The sequence below is a fragment of the Patella vulgata genome, chromosome 1, assembly GCF_932274485.2.
Source record: "Patella vulgata chromosome 1, xgPatVulg1.2, whole genome shotgun sequence".
Taxonomy (NCBI): domain Eukaryota; kingdom Metazoa; phylum Mollusca; class Gastropoda; family Patellidae; genus Patella; species Patella vulgata.
In genome coordinates this window covers 26,644,462-26,669,504 of record NC_065879.2, presented here as the reverse complement: position 1 = coordinate 26,669,504, position 25,043 = coordinate 26,644,462, and the positions used below count along the sequence as shown (strand labels likewise).

Sequence of the window (25,043 nt, the reverse complement as noted above, 5' to 3'; positions counted from 1 at the left end):
GAGATTGAAACACCTGACAATGGAGAAATCACGAGGTAAACACGTAGGTTAAAATTATAATCACTCTTACTCGATTGATGAATAGTCCGACAAATGGGAAGCGATGACTTCTGTTTAAGATTAGATCGATGAATTGTCCGACAAAGGATTAAGTCCGTCAATCAAGGCAGATTAAGTAGTTAATCAAGGTAGGTGTATAGACGGTATAACACGATAGATCCGTTGATCACTTAATTACCTAATCAATCCAGTGTATTATCAACGATAATCGGGTTGAGTGGTAGTTATACACTCAGTAAACTATATTAATTTTGGAATTTTGAATATTATTCACCATGTCTTGATGTCCGACGCTATTTTCCAAACGCCCAAAATTGTCCGATCGGGAATATACAGCCAAAATCCCATCCCTGATTTAATCCCTAGACTCGCCTTCGCCAAAAAAAAATTCCACCTCTTTTATTAACTGTGATACGTTGTCTTTTTTATCAAAATTCTTAACTTAGTTGTTTTTATATTTTCATTTTTGGTTCAGTAATTTTATATATTCTTTTTATTTTGCCTTTGACTATTTACATGTATTTTTATTCTTATGCATTGTATCTTCTTTAAGTTTGTAAAGAGCATCTGGGCACTGTATAGGTGAACGATGCGCTGTATAAATACACCATAATAATAATAATAAAATAATAATAAAACCCCAATGTATATATAAATCACAACACAACACATCCACCACCACCCCATTTATGTATATAATAGAATTTGGAGAATTTATATTCGATTGATAATTAAAAAGTATATTCATTTAAGAAGGTCAAAAACTAATATAAAAGAAAATTTATGTTCGGTTGATATTTTAATGGTATTCATTTTAAAGGCAAGGTTATCTAACAGTTTTTCTCTTATTTTTATTGAGGGGGGTTGGATGGCTGAATGGTTAGCACGTGCGCGCTGTACCATAAAGTCTGTCATTGAGTCAACTGGCGTGGTTTCGAATCCCCCGTTGTACGTGGCAAGGAGTAGGGTCGCCTGTCCAACCTCGTGGGTTTTCTCCAGGTCCTCTAGTTTCTTCCCACTGCTAAAGACCCCTACGCGCAAGCGAATTATTGAAATAAAATTAAACCATATGTTAGTCCCGAAATGACCTAGTTTGTGTCGAGTGGACGTTAAACCCCATTTCTCTCTCTCTCTCTCTCTCTTATTTTTATTGAGTAATGTAGATATTTTCCAAGATTGAGCAGTTTTTATTATTGTCTCCGTGATTCATCAGGTTTTTTAACTTTTAAAGTGATGGAAAGGACCAAAAATAATGCAAAAAATATTTTCTATGGAGATATATAAAAGCGGGACAGCACAGTAGACAGTGAAATTCATCTTCAACAGCTCTCATAATATTACAACATTTGCATAATTTTATTATATTGACCGATTTCAATATTTAGTTGAAGAATACCGCAATAAAAATGACAGATAATAGTTTTATATTTTACTTGAATATTTGATTGGAGGTAAGATTCTGGCTCATGAATATTTTTATATAATTTATAAAACTGTAGTTTACTTAACTCTTCTAGTGTGGCCAACCATTTCTGGTAAAATTGATCTTTTATACAAAGTTCTATTTGTGATAGTATTGATGTACAGCATTTTGTTGATACCAAATATAAGAAAACCCCCACATTATTTAAAAGTAATTTTATTTCAGCTGCCCAGTTTAGAGAACCACTTAACAAATCATTAGATATTAATGAATTCTTTTTACTCAAGAATTTGTGCCAATATCTTAGTATTCTTATTTGAAGGTTGATCAGAGCTGAAAACATTCCTAATTCGCCTAACATAGCCGCGACAGGGCAGTTTTTACCTATTTTTAAAATATGTCTCATAAAATCATTTGCAGTTTATCAATTGACTTGCCATTATGAAAACTCCAAACTTCACAGGCATAATTAAAAACAGACGAAAGCATGGTGTTAAATATTGACAATAAACATTTGGATTAAAATAAAAGGTTTTTATACGCCCACATTTTCATGTGGACGTATATTGTCGTTGTCCCTGACCGTCCGCATGGACGTCCATCCACAATTGTTTGTGAACACTCTACAATTCACAATTTTTATCAGATTTCAATGAAACTTGAAATGTAGGTCTACCATTGTACAAAAAAAACATTTTTTTTTTGCTTGTGGACCCTATAGAGGTCACAATTTTTATCTGATTTAAAAAAAACGTTTGAATATATCACCATTACACCCTAAAAATGGTTGAGTTCTATTTCGTACCGAAACTGACGGACAAAATGGCCGCCCCTCATTTGCAAATAGTGGCAAAATATTGTGTATCAGGGTTGTGGACCCTGTGGAGGTCAAAATTTTCATCTGATTTTGATGAAACATGAATTGCATGATTATAACCCAAATATCTTGGTTCCTTTCTATTTTTGTACATTTTGAATCGTGATTTCCTGAATTATGGCCCCTGATTGTAGGCAAAATCGCGTTTTCAGCTTGTTCCTCTAGAGGTCACAATTATTATTCGATAAATATATCACCGTTACACCATAATTTTGTCTGAGTTTGAATTTCATGAAAATCGGACCAAAACTGCCAGACAAAATGGCCGCCCCCTTGTTCGCAAATAGTGCAAACATCTGATATATCAAAGTTGTAAACCCTTTAGAGGCCACAATTTTGATTGGATTTTGATGAAACTTGAAATGCAATTATCACATATTATAAGACCCAGATATATGTATTTTTTACAATTTCAAGTTGAGTTTCATATATAAACATTTTGAAGTTTATTTCTAAATTCCAAATTTGACAAAAATCGATAAATTTATTAAAAAGTATTTGGAAAGCTTCCGGTTTTGTTGCAAGGAGGAAAGTATCGTCAGCAAAGACTAATGAATATAATGATATTTTTTAGGTGTATAAAATTTGTATTTTCACTGAATAAAAACTCTTTTAGATTGTTAATAAATATTAAAAATAAAAGCGGAGACAGTGATTCGCCTTGTTAAATTCCTGAAAAACTTGAAAATGTTAAAGATAATGTACCTTTAGACTTGACAAAACTACTCCATCTACTGTACATTGATTTGATTATAGTCACCATTTTAGAACTTGAACTTGAATTAAGTTTATACAACAACTGATTTCTATTCACTGTATCAAAAGCTTTACGCAGATCTATAAAAGCGCAATATAGTTTTTGACGGTTATCTAGTGAGTGACTGGTTAACCCATTAATAAAAAGGGCATCTTATCTTTTCTAAATCCAAACTGAGTTTCATCTAATATAGTATTGCTTTCACACTAAGTATACAATTTAGAATTATAGAAAAGATTTTTGAAAAAGTTGATATCATCGAAATTCCCCTATAGTTATCCGGTATATTGAAATCACCTGTTTTGGGTACAGGAACTAATAAGCTATATCTTGCCAGCATTCCGGATAACAACCACTGTCCTAAATAGAGTTAAAAATTGTAGCCATAAGACGCAATAAAAGATCAATATTTTATCAATACCGCTACTTTAATTTCTTTTGAGTTTTTTTTTAAAGACAGGTTCCAAAAAAGTATTTATCAGGTGGTTATTTCCAATAAAAGTATGGCAATTTTGGTGTATATGGAAAGTAGATGTACATGTTCATAAACTTTATGAAGAGTTAGACGTACAACAGTTTCCGAGTTAAAAACCACGGAAAAAAACTTGGGCAGTGGATAATCCGAGAATTTAATTAGGCTTCGATATTTGTAATAAATAGTTAGCGATTAAAGACAACATCGTCTTGTGTATGCAATGAATTCTTCTCCAATTTTGCCCTACTGAAAGAGGTAAGTCACGTGACACAAACATGACCTCTTTTGCTATATTTTGAGAAGGATTTGAAGCAAAATTATGATAAATTGATTAGTTTGAATATGTTTTTAGTCCAAATATATCATCAAATCACCCAGTTTGTATGCGGGAATGTATCTTTAACTGCAAGGAGTATTTCGTCATTTGATATAGGTTTGTCTAGTTTATTACATTTCCTATTGTTGATTAAAGTTAAATCAGGATGAGGGTTAGTTTCAGAACGTTTTCCATACACGCTTTTGAAATGCTGTAAAAATTCACATGTCAGATTTGACGCTTTGAAATTTTGATTATTCTTTATAGCATCCCAGAATCCTTTGGGGTTAGATTTAGAGAGGGCACACAGATTAGATTTTCTTTTAATTTGATTGAACGCACTTTGATGCAAATAAAATATTTTTTGTTAAACTCATTTCGATTTTTTAGATAAGTATTTCTACTTTTTGTAAATTTTTTCCAGGCTAATTTGCAATCAATGTCAAACCATTTATTATCTTTAAGATTCCTATTTCTAGCTAGGATGGCAATATGGTTGGTTTTGTTTTTTCCAAATAAAGAAACAGTTATATCGCGAAAAACATCAGTGATTTCACTGACAAGAAAATGGATATTACTATTTGAGCTATTAGACACAGTGTTATTTAAAGAATTATACTTGCTAATAACAACCTTGCAAAATTCATTAATCCTAGATGAATCCCACTGAACAACCTGTTCAAATGTCTTGTGTTCTCTGGCATCTTTAGTCTAAATTTTAAAGGCGAATGGTCCGAAAATTCTGTTGCAGCTGAAACTTCAAAGTTATGTATCAGATTTTGGAACTAAAAGGTAATCTATAGCACTAGTTCCTCTTGGTGAACAAAACTTAAATTTACCTAAATTTTTATCTTCGCCTGGCCGACCATTAGCGATTAGACAGTTAGTTGATTTGCATAGATCAATTAATTTGTTCCCAAACAAGTTTAAAACTTTATCCTGAGATTTTCGAGGAATATTATCTTTATTATTACAATCATGGACTGGTGTACCAATGTATCTATCTAAATTATCATTGCCTATTTGGTCTGGTTCAACCCATGTTCTGTCGTTGAAATCCCCACACATCAAATGTTTTACTTATAATAGAATATTTAACGTAATTCTGTTCTATTTCAATAAATACATCAAAATTACGTAACGACACATAAACCCCACGGCTCAGTATGAACTACAGACACATATTTGTTTAGAATGGGTCTGTGTATAATAGCTAAACCACCGCAAATCGAGTTGCGTTTACCGAGTGTATATAAGTTGCCACGATTAACGAATGCTCCAAGTGAAAAATTTTCAATAGTTATACCATCATTACTATCTTTTAACCACGTTCACATAACAGTACAATACAGGTGCGGATCCATGGGGGGGGGGGGTTACCCCACCCCCACCCCCTGCTCAGCTACATAAATTTTTTTGTAAAACAACCTTTTTTATGAGAAAAGTGTCATAATTGTGCTTTATTCTTTATCGTCCGATGGTGCGACAGGATGGGCACTCAAAGCGCGAGATAATGATATAGACTTATGTGATATCACAATTAATGCTTTGCATCAATAAAATTGAATCACAATGTCATCGTATTAATTCATAATAAAAATTGACGTCAAACAAGATGTTGGATTTCTCTGTTTAAAAAGATCAATGTGTATGTATATACGCCAAAATGACGATAGAGACCATGTATTTCTCAAAAAATTTCAAGCCATGGGGGGGGGGGGGAATACATTTTCTCAGGAACCTGGCAACCCCCCTCCTGCAAAAATTCCTGGATCTGCCCCTGTAATATCACAATCAGAATCAGATATATAATTGATAATGGAATTATCATCTATTACAGAATTCCATCCATGAATATTCCATGCAGTTATAGTGATATATTCCGTTGACCAATTATAGTAATATGGAGGGAAAGAATTTGTGCTTTGAAACATCTATGTAAAATAATATTAGGCTTTTGATTAATTATTCTCCATTGTCAATATATTAGTTATGGTATAAGTTAAATTCTGAAACGCAAATTAAATTGGCTACGAATATTGTGACAATAACCAGACATGGTGTCTAAAGACAAGAATGCAGGAATATGATGGCTAGAACAATAGCGTTATCTTTCATATTATTGATTCTAACTTCATAACCACAAATATGGAAGGTATATGCCTGTTATTTTGATACGTTAACTGAGCTATATATTAATGAGCATGTTGGTCATTCACATTCTTCTTTGTTATAAAACATAGATCATATTTGTTGACCAAATAAGGTAACAATTCCTGGCGATGTTCAGTTTGGGGTGCATGTCCTTTCCATATTTAGAACTTAGTTGTTATCAGTCTTTAGATTAACACCTCAAACAAAGGAATAGGCACCTATAAAATAGGGTGGGGAAATAGCATTCGGGAGAGCTCACTCCGCCGGCCACACCAGTCATTTAGTTATTTGAGACTAGGAAGAATTGTAACACTTCCAGTTTGGAGAAATAAAGTATTTTAAGAAAAGAACTTGAACTGTAGTTGTAACTTCGTCACGGAAGAAAACACAGCGTGAAGATTGAATCTTGAAGATTGAACAACTGATAGTACTACACAATCCCTGGGAATGTCCTACTCCTAGCATCTGTTATACAAATCTGGTGTTGACAGCTTAATCCGATTATCGCCAGGAAAAGGAATGGCATTTGTTTTTCTTGATCTCACACCTACAGTTTGGACCCCATTGTTTGATGAAGTGTCGTAGTTTCTATTAGTAGGGGTAGATGATAGTAGACACAGAGAATTCAATTCTTGGATGTAATTTTTAGCTAGATCAATGTGACTGGAATCTATTGTTTTTAATTCTGTTTGTTCGTTGGTAGGCAAAATATTATTGGTAGCAGGCGCTGCATTGGTAAAAGTACCCAAATGCCTAATTAACTGACTGAGGTCGACTGTCAATTGATTTCACCATAATTCTGCCGTCGTTAGTCCACCAACCATCTATCAGTTTGTTTTTGTATAGGTTTCGTTTTCCTAAATAAATTTGACCTGCTTTTAGTCAGGGCTTCGTTTATATAAATCTTAAAAATTTTCTTGCATTATTATTTCTTTTGAGACGTTTTTTTCTTTTCCAAAACCAGGGCTCTGCATTGATAACTTATAAATCGAACTATAATGTTGCGGCAAACACCAGAACGTACCAGACAAGCGTGATGCATTATGCGGCAGAACTTCTGCCAATATCATGTAATGAGAGTTGAACATGCAAATGATTAGTGATTTCACAATTTATAATGTCAAGAATTATGTAATCTGTGTTATCCCTTTCACCTGGTCCAATTTCACATATACCACTGAACTTTTTGAGGTAGCGAAATTATAGGACTTGAATGAGGTTTAAACTTTGTCAATGCAGATTTGGTTTCTGCTCAATGGCATTCTGGTGTGTTTTGATTTTAAATATTAATATGTTTAGCACTCCCACTTGTATCAACTATCAACCTGATGAAATATCAGTAGATTTATTGAATCTCGCTAGATGCAACAAAATTTTTATTATTCATGCCATAGTATATTGATGGTACATCTAGAAAACTGTTGTTTCATTTGATTTATATTGGATTCAGACAGGTCAAGCTTTGAACATCAAAGTGAATACATTCAATAGATACCAGTCGAATCCTCAAGATTTCATTCCTAACCAAATTTCATAAAATTGACAGTAGTGGAAAAACCACTTTAAATCAGTTATAACAAGTGCCTTTGGGTCTTTTGAAATATCCAGTATTTTCTTTATATTTCAGTATTTGGGATTGGGAAGAAATATTGAAGCATTACAAGCCTGGAGAAATGCCACCATTATTAAACCCACACATGTGAATGCCTGGACCAATACTCTTATACTACTAGACACAATGGGTAAGATACATTAAATGGCATATTTTAACTCCATCTCCATAAATAAACTGTATTATTCTGTATTTTGGTTAATTACATCAAAAATTTTTTTTTTTTTTTTTTTACTCACTTTCTTGTAGTAAAGTCACATTTAATGCTCAAATTAATCCTACCTAAATGGTATTTTAATAGTCAAGTTTAATATTAAAACCAAGGTCCCATGCATACCATTGGCAACACGATAAAATCCTCTAACAGTTGGGAATTGAAATAAGAGTAGGCTGTAGCAGTGCATAACATAATAACCATCTTCTTTAACCGGGTTGGTGCCGAACCTGTTACCGGTAAATCACATTTCAATTCTTTTATGTTTATTTTGGCCTTTAAACTACAGTAAAATCTAAGGATGTGCCGCCCTGTTTGATTTCTGTCTACCCAATAAAATTGACAATTTGTCAGTGTTGAAAATGAAGTCTCAAGAAAATTGGCATTATTAAGTTGTCTAGTGCACTCGATGTCATTATCTAAGATGGACTGTGAAAATAGAAATTATAAGATCATGAACCACCTCACCAGAACATGTAACTGGTTACTATGCTCTTAGATATCAATGCAATGTACATGTAAGTCAACAGAGTTATAATAAGATTAGACTGACAAATAAACTGGAATGACTTAAGTCTTGAAAATGTGTTTATTTTATACAATATATTTATATTTGTGTGTGTGTAGGTGATTTTAAGACCGCTGTAGCAGTAGGTAAAGAAGTATTAAAAGTTTTACCACGTGAACCACAGATACAGTTTAACCTAGCCAATATTTATGGCAAATTAGAGAAATATGTGGAAAGTGAACAGTTCTTTCTAAATGCAATCAGGGAAGAGCAGAATAATTCCAAGTTCCATTTGAATCTTGGTAAGTAAAGGCAACAATTACAATTATGTTAACTATACAGGGACCACAGATGGAGTCAAGAGAGAACTCAATGATAAGCTAGAATCTCAATTTTATCTGAGAAATATATCACATGTTGGGGGTAATGACTACCACGATATATAAAAGGAAAATGTGTATTTTTCATTCCAGTCTCACAAACAAAATAAGGTTACTGATAACAACAATATATTTGTAGTTGGGATTCCGAGAAGAGGAGGGGGTTTGGATGGCCGAATAGTTAGCGCGTGCATGCTGTATCATAAGGTCTGTCATTGAGTCAACTGGCGTGTTTTCGATTCCCCGGTTGTATGTGACACGGAGTAGAGTCGCCTGTCCAACCTTGTGGGTTTTCTCCGGGTCCTCCGGTTTCCTCCCACTGCTAAAGACCTACGAATTATCGAAATAAAATTGAACCATATGTTAGTCCTGAAATGACCTAGATTGTGTTGAGTGGACATTAAACCCCTTGAGAAAAGGATGTGCTGTTTTGTGGACAATATTCTCACTTGAAGCATACACGTAGTAAGTGAAGTGAACCATCTTTAGTCTCGATATTACTGTATGAATACAATAACTCTGCTAATTGAGGTATAGTAGAATGTTCAACCTTGGTGTAGATGTTGATTAGGTAATGTTCAAACATTTGATTCTAATTGAGAGTGATGAAACTTGGTGTATAGTTTCAAGACATCATATCTTTGACCAGTTTGATGCAGGACGGAGGGGCTGACAAGGACAGCTGTCTAGTCATTCGGATGGGACGAAAAACCGAGGTCCCGTGTACACATTGGCGTGCACATTAAAGATCCCTTGACAGTTGGAATTCGATATAAGAGTAGGCTGTAGTGCCGCTGTCCGGGCAAAATTTCCCTCATAGCACACTGTATGGCGTATGCCCGTCTTCATTAGCCCAGTTCGGAGCAAAACAGTAGGACGTTAAACCCCATTTCATTTCATTTCATTTGACCAGTTTGATGATAAACAATTTGTTTGCTCGTTGCATTATAAAAAAGATAAATGTGCAAGTAATTAATGAGTCATCTATTTATTTTGGAGATAGATGCAGGGACTTCAACCTTACAGTTGGCTTGGTTTTTTTAACTTTAAATTTGAAAACTAATTAAATGATTATATTTTTTTCAAGGTGTATTATACCACAGATGGGGAAAGTATGACAAAGCTATTAATGCCTATAATTCTGCACTAAAACTAGACCCAAATAACCCAACCATTCATGAAAATATTGCCATGTTAGATCGACAGAAAGACAACAGATGAAAATGAGAGACCATTATCAGATTTTTTATGTGTTTTAACAAGGGCTCTTAACTCAGTTATATTTGTCAGTTTGGTACGTCAACGATAAGAAATTAAAAACTTTGAAATCTAGCTGTTGATCAGTTTAGTACCCATGATTAAACTTGAAAACACTTGTATTAATAATTATATATAAATTTATTATGTTTTATAGCAATGAAAACATTAAAGATGTAAGACTTTTGTAAAGAGCTGGCCATTCTTGCTATAATAATTCAAAAATAGTGAAAAATGAAAATATTGAATATTTCATTCAAATTATTTTATTTTAAGTGAAGTTATGAATTTTGGAAGATGTAGCATCGATTGTTTATTATCATAGCAACAGTACTAAACAAACATGACTAAGTCTTGATTATCCGTTAAATTTTTAAATCTTGTGGATGTTCTAATCCATTCAAATCTCTGCCATCCAATGGTCTAGAGAAATGATTATTGGATGGTCACATTGATAAATGTCTAAATAATAGTTTATATAACATTTAAAGCCAAAATAAAGACCTGTCATTTATAGATTTAGCTCTTACATAATGCATCTTTAAACATGCAAAAAATGCACATGTCAAAAAGTATGAATTGATAGCCCTCAATAAAAACATCTCTTTAGTTAGTTATTGCTTTGATATTATGTTATTGGTGAATGGTCTATAGAATAGATTTCTTTTAAATGGTGGATGTTGTAGAAATATTGGCTAGTACTTTATTCTTAAGAAGAATAAAACCAGAGTGATATTATTATTTTAAAGATTGTGAAAACTGTGTATAAATTATCAATGATATTTGAAACTAAAAATTTATAATTTTTTAAGAAAAAGTAAAGATACTCTTTGTTTTCAGTGCATTTTAATGCAAAAGATACATCAGATATAAATTAAAATAAGAGATTTTCCAAATTAAAAATCTTCATGAAATTCACGTTAAAATTGTTAATGATGAAAACCTCTTGTCATAAAATTTAGTTTTAAAATTCAGTATTTTCAGTGCCATTTCAGGCTGAACTTTTTCGATACAAGATGCGATCAAATTGCTTGTTTTTGATGCAAGATTGTAATCAACTGACTGTTTTTGATGCAAGATAGTAATCAAACTGACTTTTTCTGATACAAGGCTGTAATCAAACTTTTTGTTTTTGATATGTGGTTTAATCAAATTGACTGTTTTAGATACAAGATGTAATGAAACTGATTGTTTTTGATACAAGGTTGTGATTTGTTGTGTTATCAAATTTTTATCTCCATGTGCATAGTTTTATTAGTGTTCAAGATTTTGTATATTTTATTGCATGTCTGTTTGGAACCTTCTACATTTCTTAAGACTGTGTTTTTCAAATCACATATTCATTTAATTTCTTTGCATCACATATTTTTATGCTTGTTTATAATAAAACTACTGATATTTAATTAAATGTTTCTCATATTAATCATTTATAAAGCTTTACTTATATGATCTCATTTATATATAAACATCTTAAAATTACTTAGAAATACTCATTAAATGATAATAATTAAATTTGTTCTATTTTATTGATCTATTATCCTCTAGAGTATAAAGCCACTCATCATTGTTTAGGTGTTATAAATCGAATCCCTTGCAAAACATTGTGAGAGTTGGATCTCTAAAAAGAAAGTAAGTTCAAAAATGGTTCAACTCCATTCAGTATTTACTACAATATGATGAGTTCCAAACATTCAAGATTGTCTCTTTAGACAATATAAACTAACCAGTGCCACCTGTAATGTTGGATAAAATCTTTTGATGGACCACTATTCAAACTGATTGAATCAAAAGATTATCGTTGATGTTTTGGTTTTGTTTTCTTAATGAGACGTTAAATAATTAATTTCTGTATATTTTAGCATGGGTTAAGGGGTGAAAAGTTAGAAATTGTCCAATAAATGAAAATGATGGTTGACGGCTTTAAGTAATAATATAATGTTTTAAATTTATATTGATTATTGGCATGAATATTGATGACAGTATATTTTGACATCAGTGAGCAGTGAGTTTTTATGCATGTATCTTATTATGGGTGTACATGTATAATAATATATAATTTTTAAAAATTATATTCTAAGTCCAGTACATGTTTCTACTGGACTTAGAATATAATTTTTAAAAACCATCTACACAGTGTTGTGAAGTCTGTTGCTGGGGATTCTCTTTTTTGATATTTTTCACGGATTGGTTCCTGCTCCTCCCCGGATGCATCACTGAGATCCAGACTTGCCTGCACTGTTCTAGGGAATCTTCCGCCCTCCTTAATTATCGAGTGTGGGGGTTTTATCGTCCTCTATTTGGATTTTCTATAATATATAATTAATATGCTTTTATGATCCCCTGTCTAGATATTCTTGTGTATTTTGTTCTTTGTTTTCTTGAAGCTTTACACATGTAATTTTTCCAGATGATCTAGGTAATTTATGGCTGCATGAATTATTTAATTTTATTGAATAATCAGAGTGAACTTTGATCAAATTGTAAATTAAAATTTTATAGAAAATATTTAGTAGAAATTCCGGTGAATTTTTATTTCATTACATTCCATCCAATAACATTATTCCCTAGATCTGCACATGATCTCTTAACATGTATTTTTACAGAAAAAATATTTGTCTTGGGATCTTAAATTTGGTGACTGACTGACATTGTTATACCTAAATAATTATATCAAAAGGCTGCGGAAATATAGTGCATAAAATTTCAAATTTATTTAGACAAAATAATTTTATTTAAATTGACAATATTTATTAAGAAGTAAATATGTGAATATGTAGTCTCTAAATATTTATAGTACATATATTTTTGATGAGGATTGTCCAAATAAGACAAAAGCAATATTTTTATTTGCTTCATGTGTCATTCATTTACTCATTTCATTTTATAGATAAAATCTAACTCATTCATGGCATTATAAGTAATCAATTTTGAATTTATTAATAGATAAAATCTAAAATTTTGAATATGTTATGAGTAATTAATTTTGTGAGAATACATATGTCACAATATCATTTCATTCAGTGTTTACAATGGAACCATAAACTATTTGTTTTGCAAGATCATAAATTTGCTATTTTCTTGTGTAGTTTTAAAATAAGGCAATACAAAAAAATTATTTTAGTTCTCAGACAATCCTTCTAAAAAATCTCATCACGTTGATGATTGTATCATCATCCAGAATCATTTATGATTGTTAATAGCATTTATTAGGCTTGCGTCCTCGATAATTGAGCCTAAGGTACATCACCAGATTCATTTGAATTTTTTATCGAGTTACTTCGTGTAACCGGGGGGAAAACATTTATGCACAGTAATTAATGAGACTTTTTATTGTTTGAAATAAAAACTGGTCATACAACTCTTTTTAAGTGATGCAGGAGTATCTGAGAACCAAAATATTTTTTATATATGGCCTAATAATGGCAGCAACATTAATGTATTTTTTCTATGTTATATATCTCTATTTATAAGACACTGCGAATAGGCTATATAAAGATATTTGATAATCTTATATTTTTATTAGTAATCTGTATAAATTATGACAAAAATATGCTAATACCATTAATTAGTGATTGCTATTAGTATATATTCTGACATCGAATCTTATTTGCGGCCATTTTGTAATTTTTTTGTATAATTTGACAGCATTTTTATTTTTATCTCATTATAATATTTTATATCTTTTGTCAACAAAATTTTTTTTCCCAATAATCATTGATGCTTTTGTGTTTCAACATAAATTTGAAGTTTTACTAAACATTTTTTTTGTATGTGAGAAATTATGTCCCAAAATTGAGAATTTATGCTCATAATTTTTGCCAAACATTTCATTGATAATATTATAGCTTTTGTAATTTGAGTTACAACTCATATTTAGCTCATTAATACAATAGTATACTAAATTATATGTAATTTTATTAACATTCCAATTGAATAATTTAATAATTAGATTATAATACATTATGATTGGGTCATTAAGTGTGTATATATTCATAGATAATTAATTTTTTGAATATTAGCGTGTGACATATTGCTTTTGCCTGTTGAAGTTGCAAGGGTTTTATTTTATAATATAACGATTTCCTTAATGTAGACATATTGTTGTCGTCCATTGTCCGTTGGTATGTCTGGTGTCTGGACACAACTTCTTGTTTACACTTTTAAAGGACAGAGTTTTTGTCAGATTTTTTCATTTGTACATGTGGTTGTAAGGAATGTCCCCATCAAAATAAACATGTTTTCTATTTTAAATATCGGTTAGAATACAGAGCAGGGTTCTTGATAGAATGTATTAAAACTCAGTGAAGTTGTTTATTAAGTTATAGGGAAATCCCTCTTGAATTTTAGAGTTTTTGGATTGTATATGGTTATCTTTCCATTCACATGGTAGGGTTTGGTAGAGTTATGTTTTCATTCACATTTGTAAACATAGAGTATATTTGATCAATTTAAAACCTGAAAAAAATTGGTTGTGAATACAATTTAACTTAAGATGAATATGATTATAATATAACATTGGTTGTGAATAGCCTAAAAATTATTTATATATGAGAGATATTGCGCACACTTGTAGGAAATCAATTAAAATGTTCTTGAAATATTTCACATATGACTTTGGTTGTGAACAGCTGGTGACTGTTTTAATTATGCAAAAGTCTTTATAACACTGGTATATATTTTCTTCTCTTTTTTTAACAAAAACCCCCATAACTTTATAGAGAGTTATTATTATATTTCTTGTTATTTGTATTTGACTGCAATAAATTCTGTTTAAGCTTCATTCTTACTGCTTTAATAAAATACCTGTTTCGTCTGTAGAAGTAGTCTGATGCCGAGGTGAAGCTGTTGTTGATTTCCCTGATCAAATGTAAAGCAAAATATCTGTATTCCATGTTTGTCTTTACAAAGGGAATGAAATGAAATGGGGTCTAATGTCCTACCTTTTTGCCCCCCACTGAGCTAATAAAAGACAGTCTTATGCCATACAGTGTGCTATCCAAATTTTCTCGGACAGCAGCACTACGTCCCACTCTTAATATAGAATTCCAACTGTCAAGGGTTCATTTTCGTACACACCAATATGTACACAGGACAAAGGTTTTTGTCTCATCCAAACAACTAGACACTGTCCTAGCCAGGTCTTCCGCCATGCACCACTGACAAGGGGAAACCATGTTGGAAAATCGTTGGAAACTTTCTCAGCCAACACCTTGATCAAACCCCAGACATCCTGGTTATTGAGCCATGGTGCACGATAGAACTTCTATTACAATATTAGCAGTGAAATAAAAGTGTGCTGTATAATCATTTGTCATGGTTACCTTTCAATGGACAATATATTTTAGAATTGTGGTGGTGTGTGTGGCTATAATATGGTTGATAGTGATATTGTACTTAATCATGAGGTAATCATTTTTTGTAGGTCCGGACTTCCGTTCACAATAGTTTGTGGGCCCGCTAAAGATCACAATTTTTATCCAATTTGTGTGAAACTTAAATGAGCTAAATCTCTATTCTTTGGCACCTAGAAATGGACACAAATGGGTCGCAACGATAATAATGTAATATGAATGTATGTAACCTGATTTACCTCCAATCGTTTCTGTTTTTACTGTAATTTCTAATCATTTATGTTCGGCAAAATGTTTCAAATTGAATGGCAGTCTTTGGCGTCTGGTTATTCCAGTCTACACCAGTATTCTGTGGAAAATGTTTAGCCTCGTTTTAGTCGCTTCATTACAAATGGTGCTCGAAAGCATTCTGGCACGCGATTCGTGTGCCAATGTTAAAATTTTCATTGTGAATTATATATTGTATATTCGAAGCTCATCTTTTCACAGTAAGATGTCAATGTTGATTTAAATTGACCAATAAGTTGTGTTTGCAATGTCGAAGACTGGATGATATTGTGTTAAATCCTTTCCTCCTTTAATATAATTAATTTTTATATCTAAAAGATGTCAGATCGGTTCGATCTTTGCACACATCGGATCATAACTTCCTGGATTATTGCCCATAACTGTACGAAAATCCCATACATGGGTTTGGGGGTTTTGATAAATGTTCAACTGTATGTTTATTTAAAGGGCTAATCCCGATATTTTTTGGAGAATAAAACTGCTTAATTTTGTGTTAAAATCCCTTAAAATTCTCTAGCTGAGGGCCGAGCAACTAACTCAATATTTGTGATAAGTTTTCAAACCATTTAAACCCGTCAGTCTTCGTCTGGAAATGGAGACCGGTGTCCCAAGCTGTATTATGCGGTGTCTGGATAAAACCAGACTTTTATTTTATAAAAATAACGTGTAGTTGAAATTTACCTTCCGTTATCAAGTACAGCACATGGGTCATTCACTATATAGACCTCTCAAGGAACGGGAATCGATTATCAGGTCACCCAACGAAAAAACTGACCCGAAATCTTAAAAGGGTTACGTGTCCGGATAAGCAATTTTGACATTCACTTCCAAACGACTCAATAATTTGAGCTGGAATTTTGAGAGAAGGTAAATACCCCATTCCTCTATATTTTGGCGCTTAAATTTCATACGTACTGCGACTTTTATCGGGATAGTCCCTTCAAGGTGGCTGATTTAGGACACGCAAAAAAATAAAAATATCTCGAGCGCTCGGGGTAATTAAGTCAAGCGCTCGAGATAATACAATCCGGCGCTCGAGATAATACAATCTCTTAACCGATGTTTCAAGCTGTATAATTTTGTGCATTATTTAATGATAAACTTCAGGAACGAAACCCATCGACAATACTGCATTCCCCAGAGTCACGCCCCACTCTCTACAGTTTTTAACATTATTTTTTTTTAAGAATTAGTGTAATGCTTGGGGCCATGGGAAGAAGAATCCTCTTGATATTTAGCGTTGAGTGACTTTCTGTTCAGGAGTTACACCCGACTCCTTTTGAAATAAACCTTGTGAACCTTATAGAGGCTACAGCTTTTAACCGATTTGATAAATTTGGTGTGGACACGATAGAGACTATATTTTGAAGCACTGTAGTTTTGAAGCACTGGGGTCATGAGGGGACGAACCTTATCGATTGTCCCTGTTCTCCACCCATCTCTTGCAAAATGTGGGCGTATCTTCCATGGCAACCACTTGATGTTTTTAAAATGATTTCAGATTTCTTGGTCCGACAATTGTTTTGCATGCACCCCCGTGTGTGGAGAGCCTTTGGGGTGAGGGGTTACCGTAGAGTTCTATAAGCGGTTGACTACCATTTTTTATTCATTCTTTCAATTTCCCCGACAATCAACGACAATTAAGCGCGTGTGATCATACCAGATCCGGACGCAAATCATCTCTTTTAAATCGCAACCTTAATCGCAATTCTGTAAAATGTTGGTCTCGGAATGTGTAGGTTACTAGCGTACCTTTGTAACGAATCGATTTGAGTATGTCTATTATAAGTCGTCTCTTGAATGAGCCGCAGTGGCTCAGTGAGTGGGGCAGTGGTTAACTAACAAGAAGGTCCAGGCTTCAATCAAAGCCTTGGTCGAGAAAGTCCCCTGATTTCCCTTTGTCATTGGATAGTTTCCAGTCGTTGGTTGGGAAGAAAACCGAGGTCCCATTTTATGGGAAAAATTTCACTCATTGCACAGGAAAGTAGGGTATTAAACCCCATTTCATTCTTTTTGTGTCTCAAGATATTCTGTCAGGGGCGCCGAAACGGCGCTAGGGCCAGGGTCAATTCCGAGAACGCTGTTTAGAGCGCCCATAGCATTCCAAATTCCAACATTAAACCCTTTACAATACATGATAATGAAAAAGACAAAAGCCTGATTATTCCCTGATTATTCACAATTTTCGTATTATGAGCAATGCATCTCATAAAAAATTATTTTTAATTCGACATTCAATACACCAATCTTCATCAAGAAAATAGAATAAGCTTTTTGAACGAGACATTAGATTTAGAGACACGATTCTTGCAAGAGCTTATATTCAGGAGCAAGTGTTGACGAGACACTAATGAGACTATAATCAACCGAAATAATTGATGCACTGATCAGATTTCACAATAAATTCAGATAATCTCATTAGGGCATGGGTATACAAGTATACCTCAGAAAAGGGCAGGGCACCATTTGTATACCCTCCGGGTTCCGGCGCTCCTGTATTCTGTATAAATTGAATGTAATGTAGAACAGACTTTGTTGTTGCATGAATTGCAAGAAGGATCGTTATTTGACAATTGTGTTTCCGTTCTTTGATGAGCTGTTCACTTTCCCCTCGAAAGAGGAATCATAATATACTAAGCAGCAAAAGAAACGTCAGGTTGGTATGTTACTCTGAATAGGCGCATTGCATAAAACTTTCCAAATGTTTTTATTGTATATTTGTGACCACATCTCCAACTTTACCTGAGCAATAAGGCTCCTTCCTAAACACCGAATTGAACGCAGGAAATGTTCTCAAAAACGCAACCTGACTTCTGAGATGGTAATGTGTTCTCCATGATTTTCATGTAGTAGTAAAGTTATTTATTTCAGCGACATGTGTTATACAAAGAAGACATGTGAAAATCATTATAAAATACTAACACCCGGCCCATTGGACCTATATGTCACTATTTAACATACACAAATTAAGTCTAATACAATAAGAATTCATACGAATGATCAGTAAGTTGAGTATTTACAATAATTACAATGTCTATTCGAGCTCTGAGCATTCCTTATAATATCAATTGAAAAGTTTGTTTCTACGCCATAAGTAAGCTTAAGTCAAACATTTAGCACATCGAGTTATATTAATTTATCATTATCTTGTATTTGTGAGAATTGTAAATCTGATATCGCTTCATTAAACCAATATTGTCGCAGATCGCTATATAAGGAACAGTTTAAAATAAAAGTTTTTCACTTTCAGTACAGTAATGTACACATTTGGCAGGTTCGATCTTCGAGCTTTTCACCTATAAACCGCCCTGTCTCAACACGAAGGGGTAAAACCCCGCATCTAACCTGCGCCAGAATTTTTGACCGTTCATTTCTGGGCAGATTAAGGACTAAGTAATTCTCAGTTTTAAACTCATTTTTAAAAACGGCATAGGTTCTGAGTTTGGGGGAGTTGCTTAATTTGACCTGCCATGAATCCGCTACATTTGTCCACATCTTTGATTTTGTTACATTGATATTTATCGTCAGTTTATTGGTATAGTATTCAGACAGATTGAGTTTCTCGAATAAGACTTTCATATCAGCACACCAGTTTTTATTAGAGGTAGCACAGCGGAAATCGTTTTCAAACAGTTTCTTTGTCAATCTATTGTCGTCTAGACGTAATAGTCTATTGCAGAGTTGAAACATTTTAATCCATCTTCTTTGTGTGCAAGGCATCCACTCAATATGGTCACTCATTCCTAGCAAAGGAGTGAATCGGTGAACTCCTAGTAGAAATCACACAGCCCTGTTTTGTATCATTTCAAGTAAGTTGTAGGATTTATATCCCCACATTGCAGCTCCATAGTCGCTAATAGGTACGACACAGGCCTCGTATAATTTCGTAAAGGTTTTAAAACCAATGTATAAAATTTTGATATAACCGAACCAAGGGCTCGCCAAGCAGCAGTGCTTAGAGTATTGACTGTGTTATCAAACTTCGAGTGTTCTTGAAAAATAACACCCAAATATTTGTAACTTTCAACAGTATCGATTTCTTCCCGACCAAGATTAAATTTAAAGTCACTTCTTGTTTGTCGTGAAGTGAATGCATTTGGATTTTGATGTGTCGATAAGGAATTTCCATCGCATACACCATTCGTTAACCTTGTCAAGCAATAGCCGAAGACTCTTTTCGTTATCCGCGAGAAGCACTATGTCATCTGGGTAGAGTAATATCGCTAACTTATTCAGGGATACTTTAATGCCAATATTACACGAGCTGATTTGCTTTACTAAGTCGTTGATGAAGATAGAGAATAAAGTTGGTGAAAGATTATCGCCCTGACAAACTCTTGATTTGTAATAAAACCACTCAGATAAGTTATCGTTACATTTTTATACGAGAGAGAGAGAGAGAGAGAGAAATCGGGTTTAACGTCCACTAGACACAAACTAGGTCATTTCGGGACTAACACATGGTTCAATTTTATTTCAACCTATTCTTTTCGTCGGCTAGAAGATTATCAGCATCGAGATATTCAGAGAGCCTGGTATTTATAAAACTGCTATAAAGCTTAGATATACATGACAGAAGGATGATATAGCTCTGTAGTTTAGTGAGATTCTCGGATCTTTCGATGGGTCTTTTGGTATTGGAACTAAAACCGACTTACGCCAAATGGATGGTATTAGACCGGATATAAAAATGCACAGAAACAAGCTGTGGATCACTTTGGCAACTGGGGTCTTTTTAAGAATCTCGTATGGTATGCAGTCAATACCAACAGCCATTTTATTCCTTGATCTAGATATGACAGATGTGATTTCACTAAAAGTGATATCTCGGTTGATTTGATTTGAATTGTAGCTTTCACTGTCCATATAACCTTCGATAGCGTTCTTTTGGAATAAAATAATATCATAGTGAGGTTTATCGAAGAGAACACTGTTGTCCACGTTGTATAATTTTTGAAAATCATCGTTAAACCTGTCAAGTACAACCGCCTCGTCACGAATAATACAATTATTGTCAGAGATAATTTCCATCGGGATTCGTCGGAACTTCTGGGGGCCAAGTTATTTAATCTTATGCCAAAATTCATTTGGTTTCATTGGGTTCAGCATTTCAGTATCATTCGCCTGTTTTCGTCTATGGTGTCTCTCCATTTTGCGTAGAAGCAGGTCGAATTTATTCCTAGCGATATGAAATTCGTTACGCAGGGCTTTTCGCTTATCATCTGTTTGTGGACATTCACGGTATAGAGTTTCTTTGTCGCGCATCGTTTTCCACAGATGTGACAATTCCTCGTTCCAATATGGGTTGGAATAGACATGCTTTTTTGGTCGTTTACCAGGCTGTTTATATTTGGGTAGTTTCTCTATTAGAACTACTCCGCATAAGTCATCGTACTCTAGTTGTGTGTCGCGGTACGTTTCAATATTTTCGACAATAGAGACTTTTGGCAAGCGGATTTTTCCCATCCGTATCACGTATCCGTATCGTATACGTGATACGTTGCGTCAATGTAGTTTTAGAGTTTTGGCAGATTTTAGCAATTTTTGGTTTCACTAGTGTATTATTTCAGAAAGTGTAGCCCGTAGATCAATCAGTATGCAGACAGGCGGGAAAAATATGAAAATTCCGAGAAAACCCCATCAAAAATAATGATTAAATTCCAGTCGTTATCACTGTTAAAATCACATCAAATATACACTTTCGTGTTCTAGGATACACACAGATTCATAAAAACGCTATGATGCAACATTTCAGCGTCTAAAAGTAGCAAAAAAGACGGGAAAAGATGACAGTGTTATACGGATCATTTCCGTATGAAAGCCTTTCCATACGTGCTGCCGTATCCGTGTGCCGTATCATGTATGAGAAATACACAGACATTGATGACGTCACACGCAAAATCCATACGGATACGCGATACGGACCAGGAAATTACGCTTGCCAAAAGTCTCTACTGTCTAGTCACGTCGGATTGAAACATGTCATTGGGAATGCGGCCCAGTTTAAACTTATTTGTTTTAGAACACCCAGTACTGTGTACATATTTTTCAACACCATTACTTATGGGTTTCGCCCTAAATTGTGTCAGAATGAATCAGTAGTCTGGAAGTTTACTTCTAGCTCCAAGTAAATGATGTAAACTGAACTTATCAACAAGTGATCCTGTTTGTATAACATTAAACGATTCACATTTCACTAACACATCGTCGGGGCACAAATGAAATCATTTACTGATTTACCACAACTTTGGATAAAGGTATAATTATCATTTTGAGGATCCACACTTCCGTTCAAAATACACATTTTAGACTCTTTTAAGAATTCAATTAAAGCATGACCATGTTGATTAAGTGTTCTGTCAAGGGATTTACGCGATGGTCAACCATCTAGTTCAACTGATGTTTCACTTCGTTCACCTATTCTGGAGTTCAAATCACCGCATATAAAAATAGCATCATGGTCGTAGTTAATATATACCTGTGACAACAAATGCGCATAAAAGCTCTCAGCATCGCGTCCCCATTGAGAATTTTCTGGTGAAAGATAACAACTAAACACTAGGAACTTGTAATTGGACGACCTGGATGTGAATGAGATAGCAAGAATTCCATCATAAGATTTATCTTTAATGACAACATCAAACTGATTGATGATCGAATTTTTAATAAACAAACCCACGCCCCCTGGCCCCTTCGCAGCTTTCATATGAGTTCTAGCTCGATTAAAGCCTCTCCAAGTCCAGTCATCAATTGTCAAGTCTGAGTTACCAGTTAAATGAGTTTCGTTCACGCTAACAATATCTGCCCCTACACAATTAATCAGTTCACTTCGTAACAGGTTGTTAGATTTTGTCCATCCACAAACTTTAATGTGACCTGATTTAATTAAAACATCACAAATAGTTTTTTTTACTTTGGACGAATTCGGTCAACGGCAATTATATTAATCACGGATGACACAGTATCATCCCCCATATCATTTACTTTTTGAAAGAGATTTCCATTTTCTGTGCATGGTATACCGTAAGCAACAATTAATTGTGATATTATTGTTTTCAAGTGGGCTACTCTTATGTTCGACTTGATTTCTAGCTCATAAATCTTTGACTGAAGTGACTGGATTATTGTAGAAGCATCGTTGATGCGAACACTTTCGGCGGCTATGTCTATACCTATTTCATTTTTCATGGTCTTCATTTTTGGGTCAATAGTAGATAATAAGTCAACCCGTAGGAGTTATATTGGCTTCACGAACCGGCCACATTGTCCCTTGATTTCTTTTAATATCGGCCATACCTATCATCCGAAAATCTAATTTTTTTAGACCGTACATCCCTCGACACCTTCTTGTTTGGCGAGTCGTCCATTTTGTTTATTTTGTTGTCTGGTTTCGGAGTCTCACCTTTACTTTCCCCGTCTCTCCTTTTAGTCTCACTTGATGTGTCTGACCTAACATTGATAGAATGTTCATAGTACTCACGGTTGCCTAGAATTCTAGTTGTGTTATATAGTAATCCATAAAGGCGTTTCAATTTATATAAATGACGTTTGTAATACGTAGAGTTTTCATTTTATATGAATTACCCAAGTCGGTCACGGATGAGTAACACCTAGAGCTCAGTTCGACAGAACCTACGTTCAACCTCGTTTTATATGTAACTCATGCTGCACGTGCTGTTCGCCGGAACCAGCCCTATAAAATGCACCCCATACTTGGTTGAATCATTCACACTACAACGTCAGCAGCATGCCACGACTCACGACAGCCCAGAGGAACCAGGCACTTGGATGACTCGACGCTGGCCACACTGCCCAAGCCGTTGCCAATCACTTCCAGGTCAATGTTCGGACCATCTACGGGCTTCAGCAACGCTTTCGAGCCACCAACACTACGGATGATCGCCCCCGAACTGGTAGACCAAGGGTTACCACAAGACGACAAGACCGCCATGTTGTGCGACAGCACGTGCAGAATCCATTCACACAGGCATCTGAGACAGCACGTCAGACAGGGGGAACACACGGAAGACCCCACTCTGCACACAAGCCTCGCTATCCAGCATTCGACTCTGCCGTCGGCCCACGCACTACACTGGTTTACCTAGAGGTCATTGGTCACGTGATTAACTACATGATAAAAATGGCATCTGTCAGAAAAATTCCTGGCGTTATAAACACTTGATGAGTTTTAGTCAATTTCAGGGGTAAATGTCATAAATTATTACCCCTCCGAAAGAAAACAGTCTAATTTTGCATGTTTCGTGTGTAAATGTATTAGGCCTTACGGTCGCATTATAAAGGTAAACAGATCCACGTGTATTATATTCTAAAATTAGCACGACGACATGCGCAGTTCGTATTTCCAACCATTTAACCCTGTAATCTTACGCGAAAGAGTTCCCTGTAATATTTGTAAATACATTGTTACTTTGCAATTGTGATCACATTTCTCTTTAAATATGGTAATAGTATTAAATATAGGCCTATTATCATTTATTTGTTTTTAATCGTATTGTTAATCATTGTCCATCAACACCAAGAATCTTGGTGGCGGCATAGTCAATTGAGCCGTTTGGACTGCAAGGGAAGACAACTCTGTTTGGGAGATTGGGAAGACCCATCAGTACCGATATGGTGCGCCGCCGTCTCACCAGAGAACATCCATTGTAGATCTTACCGTGGACCGATCCTCACCCCTCGCCATCGATGTGAACGTCTACAGTTTGTCCAACTGTTGTTTACAGATGAGAGTCGGTATAGCGAATCAACTGCAGATGGCAGCACCAGAATATGGCGTCGACGGGGCCAGCGTTATTCTGACGAATGTGTCATGGAACGAGACACACGGGGAGGTCCAAGCATAATGGTTTGGGGTGGAATCGGTCTGAACCAAAGAGTGGGTCCTGTGGTGTTCCAAAATCTTGGTCCATCGATCAAGCTCTCGGACCCCACGTCATACCACATTTTGCACGTCATCGAAACAACGTTTTCCAGCATGACTTTAACGCCCGTGCCCACACCGCCAGAGTTACTCGGAACTCTCTACAGCAGAACTACGTCAACGTTATCCACTGGCCAGCCCTTAGTCCGGACTTAAACCCGATTGAACATCTTTGGGATGCAATTCAGAGGAGACATAATCACATCGTACCGAGAAGAAACACAGCCGATGGATTGCGCAGGGCTTTTTTGAGAGTGTGGTTCCAGGTGCCAATGGCGTTCATCAATCGTATGGTCCACTCCATGTACAAATGCTGCGCTGCTGTTATTGACACTCGCGGTGGACACAACAGATACTGATGTATAGACTGTGTACAGACTCTAAACCTTCTCGTAATGTTTTGGAATTGTGATGAATTAATCACTAATGT

General features: G+C 34.7%; 1 protein-coding gene across 1 annotated transcript in view; it reads left to right on the top strand.

The window, feature by feature from the left end:
• LOC126816352 (protein O-mannosyl-transferase TMTC4) overlaps positions 1-14,813 on the top strand; it is a 33,367-nt gene extending 18,554 nt beyond the window's left edge. The window contains exons 15-17 of the mRNA XM_050542795.1: positions 7,690-7,804; positions 8,516-8,698; positions 9,864-14,813. Coding sequence (XP_050398752.1) covers positions 7,690-7,804; positions 8,516-8,698; positions 9,864-9,997 — 432 coding nt within the window. The 3' untranslated portion in view covers positions 9,998-14,813. The remainder of the gene's footprint in view (positions 1-7,689; positions 7,805-8,515; positions 8,699-9,863) is intronic.
• Positions 14,814-25,043: the final 10,230 nt, after the last annotated feature.